Raw genomic sequence first — 23,176 nt, forward strand, 5'->3', positions numbered from 1 at the left:
CATCACTTCCTTCCTCACTTCCTCAGAGTGCAGCGCCCCCTGCAGGCTGTGAGAGACCAGACGCCTCAGAGACAACAACGGGGAGAAGAGGAGCCCACCCAGTCTCCATGGTAACATCTGTGTGTGCGTGTGCGTGTGTGCGTGTGTCCTCAGGTCGACTTGTTAATCTCTGCAGGCAACTGTGACATCACACGTTTCCTCACAAGCACCTGCAGAGGTGATCCAGTCGCCCTGCTGATCAATATCTGACTCGGTGGTGGAAAGTGAGTGAGTACTTTTACTGAAGTACTACTGTGAGGTGATATTTCCATTTTCTGCTGCTTAATACTTTTAGGGAAACATTTTTACTTTAAGTTTAGTGACTTTGCAGATTCAGAATAATAATACAAAATATAAACAAGAAATAATAACAGTATATAAAGTAATTAACCATCTTTAATCAGCTCCAACATTAAAGTATTTTGCATATTAATGCATCAATAATCCAATAACATATATATTATATATATATATTATCCTGCACAGTGAGTACTTTTACATTTTAAGTATGTTTATATGCTCATACCTTTTACTGGACTGGAGTATTCTACGCTGTAGTATTTGTACTTTTACTGAAGTGAAAGAACGGAGTAACTGGGTGACAGTGGCTCGTTGGCACCCCCTGGTGGCAGTTGCACGTCCAGTCATGCTGTTAAAAGGAACAAATAATTATTAATTAATAATAAACATATAATAGTTTTTGTTTGTATAAAATATATAAAATTTGTATTATCATTATCATATGTTTTATCATTGTTATTACTATAGTTTGTTATTTTAATAATTGTTTATATATATAATAATTGGTGTGTTTTTTTGGATTTTCTTGTTTATTATTTATTTTCTATTGTTTATATGTGACTTTCTGCTCTGGCAACATGTTTAATTTAATGCGTCATGCAAATAAAGCCCGAAAAATAATCAAATATATAAATAAAGACAGTTATCAGCTGGAAGGTTGATCCCGGTGCTCTGTGGCAGAGGAAATATAAATCCAGCGGTTGGTGCGTTTACAGCAAACAGCTGTGATCCAGTTTAATCTCAGCTGGCAACTGTGAGCTTTAAGCGTCTCACAGAGGCGGCCGAGGTTCACCTGAACGCAGCACCATCAGCCTGAAGGAGTGGCGGGGGGTGGGCGGGGGGTGGGTATAAAATAACAGGCTTTATATTGTTGTTGAGGTCTCATCATCATTTCCACTAAAACATCATCAGTCACAAGTATAAAGTCAGTAAACCTCTGAAAGCTCACCTGTTTTCATATTTACTTTGCTACTTACCTATTATTTTCTATATATTTACGTTCAGCTGTGGCCTCAGATTTATTAAAAAGTGAAAGCACGACCATGTTTTTTTTTTGTAAGAAGTTCTTCATTATAAACATGTTAAATCAATTTTCTATTTTTTCTAATCAAAAAATAATTCAATGATTTTATGTCTCGTCATAAATAACATTTTTAGATCTCTATGGGCCAATATTTGGAGCATAAACCATAAGAAATGTCCACCCTGTTTCATTAAAAACCTTTTCATTGCAATATTAAGATGCAAATTCTATTTTCTGAAAGGTATGATGTCCCTTTCCTAAACAGGGTTATCAGTCTGCTCATAGTTAACTGAGTTATAATTACTTAAAATATTTATATAGATATTTGGGTGCAGTTAGATATTAAACACAACGCATTTTATATGGTAGGATTGAATTATTATTTAAATCAATATTTAAAAATATCAAGATGACAGGGTGGCCCAGCACATGACGGTGTGATTTTTAACAGTGTAATTTTTTACCTTTTGTCAATTGTATAATGTATTTTATTGTACTTTAACAGTTTACTATTTAAGGATGCCTAATAACATCTGGCAAGGGGACTGCCGATGAAAACTAGCCTGTGACTAACTCAGGTACATTGTCCCTTTTCAAATAAGCAAATAAATAAACAAAGCCTGACAAAATATGAAAATGTAGCCGGGCAAATGAACATTTTGAGCTTCAGTTCACATATTAGCTTTAAACAAGATGTGACCAGCTAGTCTGGTTTTTGAAAATAATTTGGTATTAAAGAAAATTACTTCCGGTATATTTTTTGCAGCTTGCACAGTGTGCACATGTTAAGTTTTGGCAAAACAAGGAAGCAAACTCTTAAAAAGTAAATTTGTCAATTGGAAAGTCAGCAACAAAATATTACAATTAAAACAACATTTATAAATATTATAATTTCAATCTATATTACTGTCATTGAAAATTAATAAACACTAAAAGACCCATCACTTACTTTCCTTCATGGTTCATTTTAGCAACTCTGAGAAACTTTTTAATTTTTCAGTAACTCTTAAATAAACACAGCAGATTTAACTCCCTCTGTGTGCGCACGTACAGGTAAAGTGCACCCGTGAATGTTCATACTGTTTATGAAAATGCACCTGCTGAATGACGCCCAGGCTTCCTGATGTTGGTGATACTGCATCAGGAACTGATTGGAGAGCGATGAGAGGCCGTCAGTTCCCGATGCACTGCCTTCAGCATCGAGAGACGCTTCACACAGTGAACACACCTGCTTCACACCAGCCAGCCAATCACGGGCAGAAATGTATTTTAAATCCACAACATCCAGGTGTGTATTTGTATTACTGTACTTTATATCCCAGCTGGAAGTTAAAACTCAAGTGTTGTTATGATTGTGGTTCATGGTCCACTCAGGATGAACTGTAATAACTGTGGTGGTTAATCAACAATTTAATGTCCAAATATCGGCAGAACTAATCTCCTTCCCACCAGCCTCAGCTCTATGATTGGTTACTGCTAATTAGCTGTTAACTCAGGCTAACTAAGATTGTGGACATGGTACATACTGCTAATCATCGTGAGCATGCTAACATACATTTAGCTCAAACAAAATATTTTGATTCAAACAAAATATACAAAAGAGTTGTTTTATCATTTGAAGTGTTGCTACACATTAATCATTACTCCTTTAGCTGACTCTTTTGTCTAAAGCTACTTACAATTGCTCTATATGTCAGAGGTCGCACGCATCTGGAGCACAGTTACAGAACATCCTAAATGTGTGTGATTTGTAGTTTAGAGACAGTTTTTCCCACTTTCCCAGAGTCAGAAACTAATAAACGCCTTAGGACAGATTTTCTCTATGTATTTGGTGCAGTAACAGTAGTATTGGGCTGTCTTGACTCAATTGATGAGTGTCTATGGGATCAAATAACAGTCATGATCCCAGACTGAGCAAAACTAAGCAAGTAAACTTAGCTTTGCCAAGAGACCGTAGACTCCTGAAAACCCACCGATGTAAGGTAAAGTCATTGATGCTAACATGCAACATGCTCGCTGTTGTTTGTGTCACCTGATGAGTCCAACATTCACTCTCTTTTTAGCTCTGGTTTTGGTCTCCACCAGCACCTGAGAAAAATATCCAGCTCATCCAGAACAATAAAGTAAAAGAATGAGGAAAAGGTCTGTCAGTGTCTTTCTTCTTTTCGTTTTGTGTTCTAGATGCTGGCGTTTCAGCCCATTCTCATTCGCACGGCGTGAAATGGCTTCGCTTTGTCACATCCTTCGGCGTCAACACACATTGCATCTGTGAGCGTCATGGTTTAACGCTGAAACTAGGCCTAGTATAAATAACTAGGTGGTTCTGAAATCGGTGTTCGTCTCCCGTGTAATACATAAAGACAATACTGATTCTTTTTAGTTATGTAGTTATTTTAAGTTAAACCAATGAGGTTCAAACCATGATCTTTTCCTAAACCTAACCAAACTGCTACCTTTCACAATGATAACCACTAGTTTTATTTTGAAAGTCTAACCAGATCAGAATCAGAATCAGAATCAGCTTTATTGCCGCGTATGTGTACACATACGAGGAATTTGACTCAGGATTGTACATTGCTCACGATGTGCTTACTTATACAAAATACAAAATCACAATAATAAAAATAAGATAAAATCAGACAGACTTCAGTGTAGACAACACAAATATACACACTATGAACAAAAACAATATAGACATATTGACAAATAGTGCAGTGATTAGAGTGCAAAGGATGCAGGAGTATGTTCATGTTGGAGGTGGATGTGATATACAGGTACATATACATGCATACATGTACACAGTGCAATGAAGCATACTGATGCTGGAATAAATAAGTATAAGTATTTTGTGCAGGAGTAATGACTTGAGGTAGGTGGATTTGGTATACAGTATCTACAATATGACAATATAACAGTATGAACAGCACTGAAATGGAGAATGGTGAACAGTATAGCATATTTAATGTTGCTAACTTGACTGTGGAGCCCTAAATGTTGAAACATGACACTAAAGGCGTACCCAGGCAGTGAAAGCGACACCAAGGGGTCTTGACCAAGTATTTATATGTGACGAGTTGAGATGAAAATGTTGTTGGATATTTTGTTGTTTCTCATCAGCCTTTAATAACAGAAACTGGAGAAGATGTAAGAGAAACTGTAGGTTTAGTTTTTTACACTAGAAAACAGACGACGCATATACACAAAACATTTTATTTGCATAGTCTTAATTTGAAATCAGTAAATTCTGTGCAAAGTGGCAGGTACCTGAACCCAGACAGTGAGAATCCACCACCTGGAGCTCAGAACTTACAGTCAGCTGAACATCATCGACAGCTACAAGGTTTTAAAACACGTCTTTACACAAGACTGAAATTACTAAAAAACTAATTCTGTATCAAGTCATAAAGCACCGATTCCTTCAGACTCCCCGCAGACTGCAGGACCAGTTCATCATGTGACCAGCCAGGACCATCAGCTGATCAGCTGTTCTGCGGGGCTGCCGAGTCTGCAGACCTTCTTTTCTTCTCAATCTTTGCATCTCCCTTTGCATGACTATGTCTGTGTCTAAACAGAAAGAACAAAAAGGAGGAGAGTAGTTAAACCATGAGAGAATTCTGCATTCTGATTGGTTGGAAGATGTGGATTAACATTTACTAACAGGACACCTACAGTGTCTAAACCAGGGGTATTCAATTAGATTTCAAAGAGGTCCAGTTAGAGAAAATTTCCTGAAGCAAAGGTCCGGAACATCAAAACGACGAACTTGCGTTATCATTCAGTGCTATAACCTATAGTTGTATCAACACATGTTTTTAGTCAACAACGGACTGTCAAATCAAACAATATTTCAGTCAGATTTCACATCAAACTGGAGGGATAATAAATAATAACTATTCAAATAATAAATTCTAAATTTAAGTCAACTAAAGTGCCTAATTTTTTTAAAAAATGTAATAAAATGTGTAGCTTGAAGTGATGAAGTGTAGTCTTAACCAATTTTATAATAAACACACAACTGAACAGCTGTAATGCCTCCTCTTCTCTTTCATTTCCTCTTACAGAGCTACCACTTTCCTACTTTCTGTTGTTCAGTGAGAAACGTGAGCTCCAGCTAGCATATTGGAGATCTATGAGATATTGTGGTTCTGAACTGCCCGTGGGAGGAATGTACATGTAAAAATCTGTACATTCTTGATTAAAAGTCATGTGAAATCTCTTTTATCTTTCGTCTCCTCAATTCGGGTGTGTTTCCAAAACGTCTCTGGTGAATCTCGCGGACTCGACTCGCAAGCATCGGTATGCACAGATTTGATTGGCTGAGCAGCGTCACATGAGACGATTGGAGCACATGCGATTGGTCTGTGAGTTTCCTGATCCTCTAAACCAGTACAGTAAATGCTAGAAAAGCCGCGCGGTTAAAATAGAAACGCTCCGTCACGAGGTGGTAAGTCTCAATAATATATGTGCTGTAGGTCGGCGGTCCGGAGAGGACGGCGGCTGGGTCCGGATCCGGACCGCGGTCCGCCTATTAGTGACCTCTGGTCTAAACTAATGATTAAAGTGTAGTTAACCACCAACAACGATCCTGAAGAGAGAGCTTCTTTTTGAGAATCACACAAACTTCATTTGAATCTAATTAAGTTAATCTGGCGTCCACATAACGAACTGTAGGAGGAGGAGAGAGACGACATCAGATGTGAAGCTGGTGGTCTGAGGGAGAGCGGAGGGGGGAGGCGGGGAGATAGAAGGGCAGTGACGGTCAGCGGACGGCGCCACCAGCCACAAAGCTTCATTCAGAGTCAGCAAGCTTAATGAACTACTGATAGATACTTTGAATAAATCTTTTCCTTTTAAGGATTTTAATATCAGCTCAAATTAAATAACTGCAAACATTTCCAGTCCAGTTTGCATTCTTTTTTATTTTTTTAGCCTTTATTGTAACAGGACAGTTTGAGCGTAACAGGAAATGTGGGAGAGAGAGAGGGAACGACCTGCAGCAAAGGGCCGAGGGGTCAGATTCAAACCCCCAACCCCTTTTGTGTCGCTAAGATATCTTTTACTTTCAGTTTAGAAACATCATCCAAAATAGTTCCAAAGCAGGTTTCAGGAGTCGGTCAGTTGGACTTCCATAATTAAGGCAACAGCAATAAATATTCATACGTAGAATTTCTGTGAACTTCCTCAGATTTTGTTCAGCAGCTGTTTCCTCAGAGCTCTGACTGGACTTGTGTTGATCATCATCATGAAGACTTCCTCCTGACAGAGAGAGTCTACAGGTCTTTCATTTCCTCCTGTTTTCCTACAGAGCACAATTAAACTGTGGGGAGGCAGCAAACTCACTGCCCCACCCACACTGCTGCATTTTGGTTTTAAAACAGAGACCTCTTGCTATGTTTGCACCTCCGTCGAGACTAAAACGGTGAAAACGAAGACCTAAAACACAGAAGTTTGAATACGCCCCCAACCCCGTTTTTCGTTTTAAAACTCCGGAGAGCATTTTAGTGAGGATGGGGAAAAATGGAGGATTTTAAAAACGATGACACTCACGTTTGGCTCTCTGATTGTCAGTGAAAGCAGAAACACGAAGCTGCTGACAGAGTTTTAGTTTTGGTGTTTTTAATTAATATATTTTGTACCTTGCAAATAACACTTGTACTGTGCATGTCGCCGTATTTACTTCGCGATGACTCCCAGTCTGTTTTCCGCCACTACAGTCTCTTTGTATTCCTGTGTTCCATTCAGTAACAGTCCCACCTCGTTATTGGTCCATGCAAAATAAAAACTGGTGCGGTTCTTTGTCTGTAGTACTTTATTAGACCATCTGCTTCATGTTTACACCGGCACACACATGCCCAGTGTACCTGAACGAACATTAGATGTCAGTCGTTTAATGTGGATGGACATCAGCTCTGATACGCAGCTAAAACAAAGCTGTGGACGGAGATCTTATCTGTTTTAATTCTCTGTTTCTAAACTAAAACAGAGTAGTGTGGATGGGGCCTAAGCATCAATACACATGCAACATCCAGTTAGACTTTCAAAATAAAACTAGTGGTTAATGTTGTGAAACGGCACGTCGTTAATATTGCAATTTTGTCGCAACAAAATTACTCACTTAGGTTTAGGTACACATTATGGTTTGGCTTAAAATAACTACGTGATATAACGTCTGTAATATTAACGTTACTAACCTACGTCTCTTAACTAAAAACAATCTATGTTGACTTTTTGTTTCATACGAAAAACAAACACTGGCCTCCTGGGTGAGACTCTCTGGCCCACCCCTTCTCTAATTTAAATGCTACACCTTCATTTAGTGTTCGTAAATGGCGCTACAGGGCTTCCAAGTGCGTTACAAACTGACCGGTCTTGATCATGCATCGATATGTGACGACTGGGGAGTCAGAACAGGTTGTTCCCCAGGATGGGATACAGATCTGTGACTTGACCAGAGCGTTTAGAGATGAAGCAGCAGAAGAAACAGACATTGAAGAACAAACACTCCACCTTCCCTCCTCGACGTCGGAGATGTTTTCAGGCAGACGGGCGTTGAGCGTCTCTGGGAGCATGAAGACCAAGCTGCCGCTGACCATCCCTGTCCCAGCGAAGATCAGCGGCGGCAGAGGAAGCCAGATGTCCTCCAGTAGTATGATCATCGGAGCCAGGGCGCTCCCGATCCGACAGAGGCACGAGGTGTAGCCTAACCCACACTGCCTGTCCAACAACACAACATTCACTTTCCCCACCCATGTGGCAGCAGGGCCTGAGGACGACACTGTGCGTCCAACATGTACTTGTATAATCTATAGTTTTTCTATAGTTTAGTGCTTTACACTACATGTCACATTCAGTATTATACCCTTGGTCCAGAACAAGAAACCACAACCATGTTTGGTCACCTTTACATGCAATTTCCTGATGCCATTGCTGCTTCCCCCTAGCGCCACCCTCAGGACAAACATCAGATTTTATTTCCACTGGCAGGACGCCTCTTCAAACGGAAACAAATGTGTTCTGTAGCTCAAATTTGTACTGAAGTACAGTACTTGAGTAAATGTACTTAATTACTGTCCACCCTGTCAACCGGCCTGGTATCATCAAAAGGTGTTTAACACGCCAATTTCTTAGATCATTTAGTGTGGTATTCAAACACATTTATTGGATTTCGTGTGTCATATCATGCCGTTTAGACTGCATTGACTTCTATTGAGCAGAAACGGTGTGGCATTTTATGCTTAAGGTGTTGAAGGGGTGGTCGGGTGGATAGTGACTTGGTCCCTGACCCAGGAGAGCAGCGTTCGGTTCCTGAGTGAAACAATAATTACACAACATCAGTTTATGGTTATGTAAGTTAGCATTCTACATTGTTGCTAGCGTTAGCTACATAGCGTTAGCTACATAGCGTTAGCTACATAGCGATAGCTACGTTAAAGTTTAGCATTGATATTGACACCACCCCCCCACGTACTTTACTACTAACCTTAACCATCATTCATTAAATATGAATGTCGACTGGTTAACCATACAGCTGCGATCTGCTAGCGGGTAGGGTTATTCTCCTTTGAGTTGCTTGAACAGCGTGAAATGGCACGCCGTTTCTGCATGATAAAAGTCAGTTCAGTCTAAATGGCATGATATGACTTAGAAAACTCAGAAAACTTAGAATGCGTGGACATGGCATGCCGAAATGTCCTTGAAAGTGGCGTGCTATTTATACACGTTGCATCAACACTTTTATAGTTATGATGTAATGAGTGTTGCAGCTATAACATTAATATTATATAAATAATTACACATTATTGAATCCATGATAACAATCCACTTATATAAAACACACAGACACTTATCTGACTGTACTTTTAGTACTTTTACTTTTGCTGCTTGAAGTAGTATTTTTCTGTTAATACCTCTGAATTCTTTTCTATTATTGAAGTATGATTTTGATTTTTTCTTGTAAAGGAGTACTGTGGTACTGCTACTATTCCTTAAATAAAGGCTCAAAATACGTGTTGTTGACATGACGCTTAGCAAACATGCTAATAATGTTTGCAGCAGACGTCTCCCTTTATACGATCCGCTGAGGATAAACACAGCTGAACGAGTAACGGGTAAAAAATGCTTTATAATTAAAAGCAGCTTCAGTCAGGGACCTCTGGCTCGTGGTTTCAGGTTTGGGGTTTTACCTGAGGATGGTTGGGAAGAGTTCAGCTGAGTAGAGGAACGCGGTGGTGAACGCCGCTTCTGAGAAACCCTTCGCCACCACAGCGATACACGTACGAAGCACTGAATACTCTGAAGGAGAAGCAGAATGTGTGTGAGGGTCCAGAGATGCCAGAGTCATCTTTTTAATTAATGCACGATGAAGGTTATCTCGTCTGCAGCCTCAAAATGTCACGTTTATGTGTGTGTGTGTGCAGAGACAGGAAGTGATGTCACCTAAAGGTATAGCCGTGTTTACTCCAATCAGAGCTCCCGTTGTGATCAGAAACCCCGCCTGGCCGTTCCGCCGGCCGATCCAGTCCAGGACGAAGAAGGTCAAGATTTTGGCGGGAACTTCGATGGCGCCATAGATGAACTGCGTGAGGTAGATACTGACGCCAAAACCTGAGATCTTGAAGCTGATCCCGTAGTACAGGAAGGCAACAGCAAACCTGCAGCAACACGGTTAGCGCACTCTTACACATGGATGCTTTGATCAAGACCGCTTGGTGTCGCTTGTTAACACCCTGGGTACCCTTTAGCGCCCTTTTTGGCAACGGTTCTCACTCCCCGACTCGTCACATATGGACGCATGGTCAAGACCCATCGCCGTCAGTTTGTAACGCACTGGGGATCCCTGTAGCGTCATAGTTCAACACAGTGGGAAAGCCCGTTAGCGTCAGTCTGTTTGTCGGTAAAGGCAGGTATATGATATTTGATAGAACAGACTGAGCAAGGAGGTGATTGGGGTGGACGGAGGGCCAGAACCTGGACTTTAAACCAGGAGAACGGGGTTCGTGTCCCGTGTGAAACAAAAAGTCAACGTTAAATATTTTGATTTAAATATATGATTTAAATATACGCTAGTTACGTAAATTGAGTAACTTACACAAGTGACGTTAGACAACTTAGATGATAACTAACCTACGTAGTTATTTTAACCCAAACCCTGTTCTTTTCCAAACCAAACTGCAACATTTCACGACTTTAATAAGGTGCAGTTTCAAAATGGTGATGTTTCGAAACGCTAGCGTTTTATTTTGAAAGTCTAACCGGAAGTTGCATATTTATTGTTGCAAAGCGTTTGTAACTTTACAGCGGAGCCCAAAATGTCTAAAAATGAAAATAAATCGGTACCCAGGGCGTTGACGCCAAAGGGCCTTGACCAAGCATCAATACGTGACGAGTCGGGAGTGAGAATGTTTTTGGACGTGTACGGTTCCACAGTCAAGTTATCAATAATAAATGTGCAATGTCCAGTTAGACTTTCAACGCTGTAAAACCTTGTTAAATGTCGGGTTAAATTGGGTTGGGTTTAGCAAAGACAGAGACTATTTATAGAGGAGTCACGCCACTCTCACATGCTCAATACAACTGTACAATGGGGAAAGCCCGTAACGCCAAAGATGGCAGTTATCCCGCCCGTCCCGCTAAAGCAATCGTTTGCTTTTAACAGCCAAAGCAGGAAACATATTTTAGCCAATCGTGTGGTTCCACTGATGTAAATGTCTTGTTTACTTTGACTGCGCATGCCTTGTAGAACTATAACCAGTTGGGAAAAAGTCGTCAAACTTTTTCAGCGATTTTTACTTGATTTTACTGCTGATTCTAATCATGTAGTTTTTATGTCCTGGTGACCAGTAAAAATGCAGTTCTGGCCCTCTCCCCATTCATTCAGATAGGAGCCTGGTCTTGTTAGTCTGAAATAGCTGCCCGGAGGCGTTGCCAAGACATGACTTGCCTATAAGGACATTGGAAAAGATCATAATTAACAAAGTTAAGTTAGGTTACTTACATAAGGATAAAAACACTAAATGTTGACTTTTTGTTTCACATGGGAAACAAACCGGTTTCTGGCCAACCCGTCCACCCCAACGACCTCCTGTCTTACTTTACTGTATTATACACATACCTTTGAAAACGTCACTACAGGGCTTCGCCCAGTGCATTACAAAGTGACGCCGAGAGGTCTTGACCATGCTGTCCATATGTGACGAGTTGGGAGTGAGAACGTTGTAAGAACCCAATCCGTGCTGCCTGCCAGATTCCGTTTTGCAATGTGCCTGTTCATAATTGTCCCTTCACTAAGCCATGCCCACCTTAGTTACTGTTGCTAAGTCCGACAAACTGTCGGCGCTGCCATTGTCTATTACTGCACTCCACGGAGAAATATTTTCAAATTTGTTGGAAAAAGCGATGTCAGAAAGAAGCAGACAGTTTTGCAGTTGCATTACACATTTGAAGGTTGTATTCAGGCTGTCAGACTCAAATTGACTCAAACAGACAAGAAAAAAATGAAAGATAGAAGCTAAAGCCTACCAATCACACAGTACAAGTGAACCACCGCATCCCCCGACGACTGAGACAAAAGACAACGATATGAACGATCAACACTGTTCCTGTAAAGCTAGGTAGGCCTCTATTCATTGTTACAATCATTAAACAGCAGAACAGTAGGCCTTTATTACGTTACAATCAGTAGGAAGTAGGAACATCACATTAGGAACAATCCACAGTGGACATTTTTCTGGATTTATTTTAGGTCTTTGGAAAGAGAATAAATTGTACTTCTCCTTTCAACCTCTCTGGGTAGCTGCTGTAACAATTACAAGATGACCCAGGAACAGCATTTGACCAGATCTTGGAAAAATACAGCAGAAGAAAACTAGAAAACAACTCCTTTTGCATTAGAGTGAATGGAGCGCAGCCATGAAAGTGTCGGACCTCAGTTGGAGTCCTATACTGCGCTGTGATTGGGCGCGGCTTAGCGAAGGGTCAATTACTCGTGTGTTGTCCTCATCTCAGGGCATCAAATACTGATGCTTTCAGAAAGACTGACGCTTTTGTCCAAAGCGATGCAAAAGGTATCCTTCGGCATGTGTATGAGACGTCCCCAAGCGCGTCTGTATGAGATGCCCTGACTAGACCGGAAGTGCTAGTAGCTAGCTAGGTACGTTCCAAAAAATGTACTGTTGAATAAGGTCTTTCATATCTTATATCTTATATCTTATATCTTATATAAGTATATTCCTATTACATCATAGTGAAAAGTTTCATCTACAGTGATTAAAAAACTATTTTTTTATCTTGACATGAAAGATTTATTTGAAACATTTTGAACAGGCACATTTGCGGTAACCTTCTTTGACTGATAGGACCACTTTTGAGCATGTGCAGAACGGATCAGGCAGGCGGTACAGATTTGGCACTGACATTCGTGTTGACACAGTCAGTATGAGGGCTGCACAGCAGACAACAAGGTCAAATGATGATTTGGTACCAGTACAACCCGGAACAGAGGGTGATCTTCCTCAGCTGGGGTGTTTTGACCAGATCCAGGTAGGAGTGGTTCTTCTCGGCCACCTCAGACACCGTCGCCTTCCCCAGAGCCTGAAACAAACACACGTTGTGCTCAACACTCTGCAGAAAGCTCAGACTGTTCTCTTTCACTAAAGTACTGCAGGTTTTTACATTTTGCCATTTTCTTGAGTGGGGTTTAGTTCCCGTCACTGAAAGTTAACACTTCCTGCACTGATGTTTCACATTAAAAGCCTTCCAGTGGCTCAAAGGGCATCATGCCTCTCACTCCTGAAAGACTTTTAATTTGCCAGAAAGAGGTTTCATCGATGTTTCTGGTGTCGACGGACTGATCGACGCCCTGAATCTTCTCTGACAGGGAGGTACCTCAGAGTCCAGTCTGGATGTGGATTCGATCTTCCCGTTCATTTTAGCGCACTGATCCAGATACTTCTTGGCTTCCTCTGCTCTGCCGCTGGCAAGCAGCCAGCGGGCTGACTCCGGCAGCCACCTGAACACAGGCAGAGGAAACTGGTTTTTAAAAAAACACAGAGACGTGGAGGGTAGAAACTCCTCCTATCTGATGCCTTACCACCAGGAGACGATGGCAGCAATGCAGGGCGCCGTCACCGCCAGCGTCAGGTGTCTCCAGGCTCGTATGAAGTAGGCCAGCAGGGCCAGGACCATGTTCCCCACGCTCCACGACAAACTCATGACGGTACCGGTAAAGGTACGGTGCTTCACGTCCGTCCACTCGATACCTGAGCAGGAAGTCCGCGATAACAGTAAACAGACTTCAGTGACATGAACAAAGACTTCTCTCAGACATAAAGACAGACAGTTTGATTTCTACTTTCAGTCATAGATAACAAGATAAGAATAATATGCTGTCACTGTAGGCCGATATGCACAGTGTTGTAGCTGCTTCCCCAAAACACAACAACAATAATAACTAAATATTTCTGCTGTTGTGCTTAAGTGCTAAAACACGGTGCGTGTGAATATTTTCCAACAGCCAATAGTTTTCTCTACTTCAGGTTCTTCACTGAGACCTGACGCAGGACTCGAGTCAGACTGGGTCCCTCTTATATTGGGTCCCAGAGGTATCTCGGATAGGCTCTGGCTCTGCTCAGGCCCCCTTCTGATTGGATCTGTTGTTTGATTTCTGCTCATTGGCCTTGGGTGCAGTAGGGACTTTCTACCATGAACCAACTGCACACTTTACAAATGTGACAGCAGCCTATTATTATTATTATGGTTTTTAAATGAATGAGACCATTGCTGTGATGTTCGTTAGATAACGAGATATTTTGAGATCTAGGTTAAATCATCATCTGACGATAAAAGCAGATGACAGCAGATAACTGACAGGTAACAACATAATGAAGAAGTGATCTCAATATGTATTTCTGATTGTAATAAAACCTTTATTGTGAAAATCCTCCTGTAAGTTACAGGAACAATAAAACACTCTGCCTGTGGGTTTTAATACCCAAGAGATGAGCCTGAAGAGTGTGTGATTTGAGTTCTTACTGAGGGCCACGCCGATGATGGACATCCCGCTGAGGGCCGCGCCACAGAGCGCCCTGCAGACGGCGAACATGACGTAGGAGGTAGAGAAGGCGGCGGTGACTCCCAGCGTGGTGGCAGCGATTAAAGCCACCAGAAGCATCGACTTTCGACCAAACCTGCAATACACACTCACCACTTTAGGAGCTGATCTGGAGCTTTCGATCAAATCACAGGATCTTCTTCTGCAGACGGAGTTTGCTGAGTTTACATGGAATTATTTTCTGAGCACTTTGAGGACTCTGACCTAAAAGCTAAGTTTCAACATTAAGGGTTATTTAGTTTATCTTTTTAACTTGAAGGTCGAGTGACACGATCAAAAGCTCCAGAGGCGCTTTGGAGGCGAGCTTTAAGTGAGATTGTTTTGTCAGTGGCTGTTTCCAAGCTCAAGAATGAACTCTAGAAGCCGTTAAAGATATAAAATGTAACAGTGTTAACAGTATCAGAAACTGTACTCAGTGTTTGTACCAATTTTAATCACCGGGTCTGTTTGTTCAGGAGAGGAAGAGACCTCTGTGGATCATTTGACTCCCGGTAAAAACCTCTTGACTGACGAACACTGAGTGAATCACAAGTTCCCCCAACCTTCACTACAAAACAAACATTTTGGTTGGTTGTTCATGCCTCCCAAAACGACACATACAAGCAATTACCCAACAAGTTCTCACTCCCCGACTCGTCACATATCGACAACACGTTCACATCTCAGTGCATCATAACTGACGTTTTCAGACAGCGTGACAAAGTATTTGACGCTAAAGGTACCCTTCAGCGTCCGCATGAAACGCCACTTTTTGCTGCATCCTATCAACACAAAGGAGGCTAACCCTACAGCAGTACACATCGGCCGTGAAGTCAGTGACTTAGGTTTAGGCACTAACATTTCTGATGGTTGTGATAAGGGTAGGGGGCTTCGGGGGGCTGTCAACACCTTTAACACGAACGTAGCTAGCTAGCACTAGCTAGCTAACTAGCACTTCCGGTCTCTATGAGACGCCCCAGAGCGTACAACACTGTTTATTAAAATAACTGCAAAAAATCCCACATGGCGCTCACATAAAGGCCTCTCCGTCTCAAAGTCCCAAGTCTCATTTTCTCATAGACTTCTATACAATCGCACTCCTTTTTGGAACCAGTGGAGTCGCCCCCTGCTGGCTGTTAGAGAGAATGCAGGTTTAAGGTGCTTCCGCATTGGCTTCACTCCGGAGGTTGCCACTTGGTCGTAAAAACATGCTGCACAAATGACCTACATTTATGGTAGTTTTTTTCTGGTGAGGACAGCCTGGAAGGAATCCTGCATCTTTTGTTATTGTTCTGACATGAGAGACCCCTGTAGCTGCAGAAATGACATGTTTAAAGTGTTCAGAAAAAACATTTAAGTGTAAAAAAAAGATGGCATAGCTACTAGGAAAACTCTCAGATCCAGCCCGTGTGATTTTATTCACCTGTCTGAAGCTCCCATGGGCCAAATGAGCTGCTCAAATTCAATTCATCCAAGACTCAACCACATCAGAGTAAACTTGGCCAGAGGGCCAATGTGGACAGGGGGGAGGATTATTATTAATATCATGCGGAGACAGTGTTCTGTGTTGGTAATCAATGACATTTAGGAGTTTATTCAATATAGAGTCATGTGGAGAATCTGCAGTTGTTAGTACAAACACACACTTTTGTGTCAGGAGAGCAGCAGCTGACTTTGTTAGTGAAAAGTACTTTGAATGGCTGCGTTGTTGAAAGGTACAAATAAACCTCCCAGAACAATAGTGAATAATGAAGAGAGCCACAGTAGAAGAGCGTGGTGTATCCTAACCATCCCAACTAATAAAACTTAACAAGTGGCATAAAAGTTGGCCTCACAGGAGATAAAATGTCTGTTTTAAAGTGATGTTTATGAAGCCAGGACTGTAGGTCACAGAGCTCCAGCTGATCCTAGATCCTAAACTTATATTCAGATTTTCATAAAATCAAGCCTAATTTTTGATACTAGCAAGACACTCGATATATTTACACATACGGAGTCATAACCGCTCTACAGTGGTGGAAGAAGTAAAAGATCCTTTTCTTCAGTAAAAATACCCAAATGAAGCAGGATGACTTTATTAGTCATGTAGCTTAAAGGTCTGTTAAGGGGGAGTTCAATTGAACGACATGTTTCCCTGCAACGTTCCGCAACAGGGCTTTGAGGTGCGGCTTTAAAAGGCTGAAAAAATGCAGTGCGCTTGCGTACACAACAGGGTGTTAAAGGCGACAGCGTTTCCGTTGAAAAAACATTTTGCCACGTCAAATTAAAACATGTGGTCAAACGTAGCAATTTGGTCAGGTTTAGGCACCAAAACCACTTGGTTACGTTTTAGGAAAAAGATTGTGGTTTGGGTTAAAATAACTACGTTACATTAGTAAACTTACATTACTTACCTGGGTCAGTGAGTGGGTGATTTCAGTTTCGGCGCCCCCTCTTTTAGCGTTCAACAGTGATGCAGGGCTTCCTCCCAGTGCATTAAAAACTGATGCCAAAGGGTTTTATGTGTGGGTATATGTAACGACTTGGGAGTGAGAACGGAGGACAGAGAGGCAGATTGTGACACTAAATTCATCAAACAGCTTAGGTTTTCTGAAAACGTAGTTTCCTGAAAATCTTATTTTCTTGTAAAAGGAGGGAAAAGGATTTTGTAGAATAGGGTCAAATTTTACTTGACTCTGATGTTGAATTCTATCATAAACAGGCTGAAATAATTTAACAAAGCTCCCACTTTTTTTGTCATTTATTAACTGACTTTATAAGTAATTAATTCTTAGTAAGATAGAGATTTCATTCAGCAGCATAAAAAAACATGATCATCAAGTAAAATCAGCTTCACTTGAAGCTGAAGAACTCACCTGTCACAAAGCTGTCCGAACAGAACGGCTCCAAACGTCACCCCGAGGAAGAAGTAGGTGGCGAGAGCTTGATTCAGCTGTTTGTCTTCACACACCAGATCCCACTGCAGAGAGACAGACAGGTTAAAACACAGACGGAATAATGATGTCGCCACAGGTTTCTGAACGGACGAAAGGAAGTCTGAGGCTGCACAGATGTTGCAAGTTTTGAGGGAGCGTGCAATTGGCATGCTGACTGCAGGAATGTCCACCAGAGCTGTTGCCCGTGAAGTGAATGTTCATTTCTCTACCATAAGCCGTCTCCAAAGGCGTTTCAGAGAATTTGACAGTACATCTGTATTGGAACCAGTGTATAGGCTTATTTTCTACGTTCTTAGCATCACCTACTGGTGACTGCAAAAAGAGGAAGTGAGCTAATGGTAAATAGTCAGGATGACAGGAAGTAGTGTTGAGGAACTTCCTTTTCCACATGGGCTCTTAGAGGAAGCATCACAGTTTAACAATTCTCGCAATCCTGTTCCTTAAAGTCTACCAAACGGCTTCATCCGTAAGTCATCTACAATATACAGTTGTATTAACACGTTGATGTTATTATTTCTTGTGTTGAGTGTAGATAAATTATTAATGAATATTGGTGGATGATGTAAGTGTATTGTTGGATTGACATACTTATCGTCAGTACCCGTTAACAGTCAGTACCTGTTAACAGTCAGTACCCGTTAACAGTCAGTACCCGTTAACAGTCAGTACCTGTTAACAGTCAGTACCCGTTAACAGTCAGTACCCGTTAACAGTCAGTACCTGTTGTGTCTGCATTTTTCTCTAATAATGTACTAGAGACATTGGTTAGTACATACAAGGTTCTTACATGTTTGTATTTGTGTCCTTTTTGCAGTTTTACAAATTACATATTTTCCTTCATTAAATCCTGCCAAACACAACAACCTGCCTGTTCCTTGGAGAATGCAATGCTGGAGAATATAATGTTAAGCTGGCTGTATAGCTAAAAAACATGTTGCCTGCAACGTCTCTTGTCTGAGACCAGCCACCCGGACAGCTGCTCCAACAATCGGTTTGCATAACGGAAGAATTTCTGCACAAACTGTCAGGAACCGTCTCAGGGAAGCTCATCTGCATGCTCGTCGTCCTCATCGGGGTCTCGACCTGACTGCAACTTCGCACAGCCATTGAAGAGGAGTGGACCAACACTCCACAGGCTACAATCAACAACCTGATCACCTCTATGTGAAGGAGATGTGTTGCACTGCATGAGGCAAATGGTGGTCACACCAGATACTGACTGGTTTCTGGACCCCCCCATTACAGTGAAACTGCACATTTTCAAGTGGCCTTTTATTGTGGCCAGCCTAAGGCCTTTTACTGTGGCCAGCCTAAGGCACACCTGTGCGATACCCATGCTGTCTGATCAGCATCTTGATATGCCACACCTGTGAGGTGGATGGATTATCTAAGCAAAGGAGATGTAGAATAGAGTCATACTATTCAGCAACCCTCTGCCTATTTCCACGGCAAGGACCCACCCAATCTCACCTGATCTCACTCACTCCACCCACTCCCCTTCTTCTGGCTGGCAGCACAAACCACACATGAGGGCCCTCTGTCTCTGTGATTCAGATATACTATATTCTATGGTTGTGCGTGATAAAGTGAGTTTATTCCCTTTTTCATGCCTTTTTCATATTTGCTGAATCTTAATGGTTATTTGTAAACTTGATGTGATTGAATGCTTGACTAGTATACATATTAGTAGATGCTATATTCCTCAGTTTGATTGTTTGCCTTGAGACAACAGATATCACATTGTGTGCAGTGCACAGTGCACATGGTTTTTTAATTGTAGTTCTTAAGGAAAGGCAGAAAACAGTATAATTTAACTTAGACCATGATGCATTTCTTATATTATGTAATTGTTAAATGAATGTCTTTGTTATGTAGTGCTTTATAATTTCAGTAGTGGTAGGCCTACCCTTTCACCCCCTTTGGTTAGAGTATAAATGTTTATTGTTTGTTAGGCGCTTAGTTGTTAAGTGTTATGTTATACATTGGTTTACTGTATTATTCTTGTGTGTTTCCTTGTTTATCATTTTGTAGAAAATCGTAACCGTCAAGCCTCATCATCTCTTGTTGCTCTTCATGTGTGAATAGTGACAATAAATGTATTAAATAGAACCATTTGTTCCCTCTGCATTCTTATGCTAGCATGGCTGCAGAATCTCAGCCCCGCCTTCTTGCACTCCACCATTGGTCGGTCATGTACACGCCCCTGAGCTGCAGAGCTGGTACGGTAGGTGCTAGCGACACCCACATTAGCTCCAAAACACAAGATCGCAGCCAAAGGAAAGAGTTCGTCAGTTAAAGGTGTTCAAAGCTAAACTATGTTTTTGTTTGTTTAACCCCCACCACCCTGCCCCCCTCTTGCCCCTACTGTCCCCTTTTTCGAAAAAGACAAAATATGGTCACCCTGGTGAAGGTGTAAAAACAGCTCACAGGGTTTGAGGGCTGTATTGGCTGCACAAACAAGCCTTCTGAACCTTTAAATGACCTTAAATTGATTCAATTTTAAAGTTAATTGCTGCACTGAGTGTCTCAGAGTGTGTTTCAGCCATGGACGTCAGCAAGCATCAAATTTAAAATGACAAACAACATCTTTGTCATAAAACCAGCAACCAAACATAACTGTCAACAGCGGGTGAGAACATGTGAGTGAGACAAAAGTTTCTCATGTCTGATGAAAAGAGAAACGGAAAAACAATTATTTTATAAATGTGAGTGTGTTTGACGCCTGATGAAGGTCCACGTCTGGGAGACTGTGGTGGTGAGTAAATTCAGCCTTTTTCTTTTACACAATTTCATTTTCCTATGCACCTGTCTGCCAGGTGAGCGTTAGGTAACGCTCTGGGCCCAATTTACTAACATCCCGAATAAAGAGAACTGAATTGCGTGTGCATTCTAAAATATTGCACGTGTAACTGTATTATCTGTTATGGCCGATTTACTAAGAATTATTGTGTAGAAGACAACAGGAGCAAACACAACGGAGGTGGCAGTATTTAAATGAGCGTTTTGCGTGTGTTTAGTTTCCGCCGTGGAGAGTCGGGAGGGAAAGCAGCCACAGCGTAAAACCTTGGTTTGTTTCATTCAGTGCGTCCTGAGTATGTGGAAATCGTCGACTGCACTAAGTACTTGCAACAGCACACCTGAAAAACTGCTTTGGGAAACCCCAGCAGAAACAGCTACAGTAAGCTGGAATGACTCAGACGCCAGGAAATGCCAGCAGATCTTGCTTCATCCAGCCAGAGGGAACGACCATCGACCGACAGCCCGGACGCTCCTCCTGGCCCTGTACGCCCCAACCCCCCATTCCCCCTCTGACACCTACAACGGGTTGTGTCGCTGTCACGGTGATCGTTCCCTCTGGCTGGATGAACTTTACACCTGATCCGTGCACCGCTGCAGCTGGGGGCTCTCCACAACACCACTACTACTACTTTCTAAACTCTTCCATCTCACGGAGAAAAGAAGGTCGAAACGAAATTTGCTTCATTGGTATGAATGTTCATACAAGAGTGTTGAAAAAGCTAAAAGAAAATACAAAAAAAAAAACATTTCAATTATATAGTTCATCGAATAAATAAAAGAATTTTAATTCTATATATTGGATATAGAATAATCTTATCTAATATTGTTAATTTCTCTGCGTCTTCTTTCATCACGTCTGTGTCTCCTTCTCCAACCATAACAGCAGCCATCTCTGCAGCTTCCTTTCAAAATCAGACGATGCTGCACTCACGTGAAATTGCCTTTAGGCCGGTTGGATCACACTGCGTGTAGTAAATAAATGTATTTGTAAGTTACGCCCCAAACTGCATATTCATTAAGGCCAAAGTAGTAAATGAACAACAGCTGCTGTCTTGCACTTTCGGAAGACGTCATTCATTCATAAGCAGATCAGCTTACGTGTTGATTTGCTGGTGATATCACGTTTGCACACGTTTTTACTCACGCAGACCTTTAGGAAATCCGGCTCCATGACTTCTTGTATAAAGAACTTCAGGTGAAGTGCAGGTGAGAAGAAAAGTCTTGAATAAACATAACTCATTTCAGAGCCTCTTCTTTATTTCTGAGATTTATTTTGCTTCTCCTTACCTCTGACGAAGTTGTGGAGCTGAACTGTGATTGGTCGTAGATCCAGCCATGTGGACAAGGTGCTGTGCTGTTTCCTTGGCTGAGGTCAAGGGTCAACGGGGGGTCGTAGACTCTGCAGGAGCTGAAGGAGCCGTCATGCTGACGGGGGATCCTGAGGGCCAGCGCCTCGGGGTCGGAGTTCGGCGACATCCCGTCACCGTCTTCCAGGCTCCTGAGGGCGCAGCGGTGAGGAGGCGTCGCAGAGACAAAGTTGTGCAGGAGGAAGTGGAGGGGCAGGATGGCTCGGGGGATGCACAGGATCAACAGCAGCAGGAACTGGAACTTGGAGAAGCCGCCAACATCGTCCAGGATCTCCTCAAACCTCATGGTGACGAGACCTGTGTCTGAGGACTCGTCCACTGTCTGAACTCGCTCTGCTGTCCTCTAAGGTTCCTCTCAGCCTGGCTGAAGACGATCAGCTGATTACAGTCAGGCAGAAAGAGAGGGAGGTGCTGTGTGTGTGTGTGTGTGTGTGTGTGTGTGTGTGTGTGTGTGTGTGTGTGTGTGTGTGTATGTGTGTGTGTGTGTGTGTGTGTGTGTGTGTGTGTGTGGAGGTTGTAGGGGTGATGTCAGATCACAGATCTTGTCAGATGCTAGGAAGCGTTTAAAGTACTGATGTGCATGAGTATTGATTCGATCCACCCCTCAAAAGTGTGTGTGTGTGTGTGTGTGTGTGTGTGTGCGTGATGAATCTGGCTTGTGTCACATGTGGCTGATGGACAGTTGTCATGTGACAGAGCGTCGATGTTCCCAGCTGACCCGCAGCAGAACAAACAGCCTCCAGCGTCTACAGAAAGCTCCTGAGGAAACATGGTGCTTTAGTTTTAGTTCACTTTGTTCACATTCTGCATCAAAATAAAAGATCCAACGAAACATCCAAACGAATCTCTCAAACGTTCGTTCCACATGCAGCACAGAGAGCCAGGCTGCACGAAGCTGGGGTTAAAACAAGTACGTTACGTTAGCAGGTCCTCCTCTTCCTCACCCCTCACTCCTCTTCCTCACCCCTCACTCCTCTTCCTCACCCCTCACTCCTCTTCTTCCTCACTCACTCTTCTTCCTCCTCCCTCACTCTTCCTCCTCCCTCACTCTTCTTCCTCACCCCTCACTCTTCTTCCTCCTCCCTCACTCTTCTTCCTCACCCCTTACTCTTCTTCCTCATCATTCACTCTTCTTCCTCATCATTCACTCTTCTTCCTCATCATTCACTCTTCTTCCTCATCATTCACTCTTCTTCCTCCTTCCTCACTCTTCTTCCTCCTCCCTCACTCTTCTTCCTCACCCCTCACTCTTCTTCCTCACCCCTCACTCTTCTTCCTCCTCCCTCACTCTTCTTCCTCCTCCCTCACTCTTCTTCCTCACTCTTCTTCCTCCTCCCTCACTCTTCTTCCTCATCCCTCACTCTTCTTCCTCCTCCCTCACTCTTCTTCCTCATCATTCACTCTTCTTCCTCCTTCCTCACTCTTCTTCCTCACCCCTCACTCTTCTTCCTCCTCCCTCACTCTTCTTCCTCATCATTCACTCTTCTTCCTCACTCTTCTTCCTCCTCCCTCACTCTTCTTCCTCATCCCTCACTCTTCTTCCTCCTCCCTCACTCTTCTTCCTCATCATTCACTCTTCTTCCTCCTTCCTCACTCTTCTTCCTCACCCCTCACTCTTCTTCCT

General features: G+C 42.3%; 1 protein-coding gene across 1 annotated transcript; it reads right to left on the reverse strand.

The window, feature by feature from the left end:
* Nucleotides 1–4,591: 4,591 nt before the first annotated feature.
* slc22a7a (solute carrier family 22 member 7a) lies at nt 4,592–21,838 on the reverse strand. The gene is made up of 10 exons (XM_046043154.1): nt 21,473–21,838; nt 17,306–17,409; nt 14,393–14,547; nt 13,452–13,620; nt 13,247–13,370; nt 12,843–12,952; nt 9,800–10,014; nt 9,547–9,655; nt 7,871–8,077; nt 4,592–4,927 (listed from the first exon to the last, which is right to left on the reverse strand). The coding sequence occupies exons 1-10, from the start codon at nt 21,836–21,838 to the stop codon at nt 4,843–4,845; spliced, it is 1,644 nt and encodes a 547-aa protein (XP_045899110.1). The 3' UTR covers nt 4,592–4,842.
* Between the last annotated feature and the right edge of the window lie 1,338 nt (nt 21,839–23,176).

Source organism: Micropterus dolomieu, unplaced genomic scaffold, assembly GCF_021292245.1.
Source record: "Micropterus dolomieu isolate WLL.071019.BEF.003 ecotype Adirondacks unplaced genomic scaffold, ASM2129224v1 scaffold_65, whole genome shotgun sequence".
Classification (NCBI taxonomy): domain Eukaryota; kingdom Metazoa; phylum Chordata; class Actinopteri; order Centrarchiformes; family Centrarchidae; genus Micropterus; species Micropterus dolomieu.

What these genes read in the sequence shown, in the direction of transcription:
- slc22a7a (XM_046043154.1), bottom strand. Translation starts at nt 21,838, where the DNA reads ATGAGGTTTGAGGAGATCCTGGACGATGTTGGCGGCTTCTCCAAGTTC. An exon ending in CTCTTCCCAACCATCCTCAG is followed by an intron (nt 8,078 to 9,546) that starts GTAAAACCCCAA and finishes GTTGTTGGACAG; the next exon opens with GCAGTGTGGGTTAGGCTACA. An exon ending in TCCGACGTCGAGGAGGGAAG is followed by an intron (nt 4,928 to 7,870) that starts GTGGAGTGTTTG and finishes CTTTCTGTTTAG; the next exon opens with ACACAGACATAGTCATGCAA.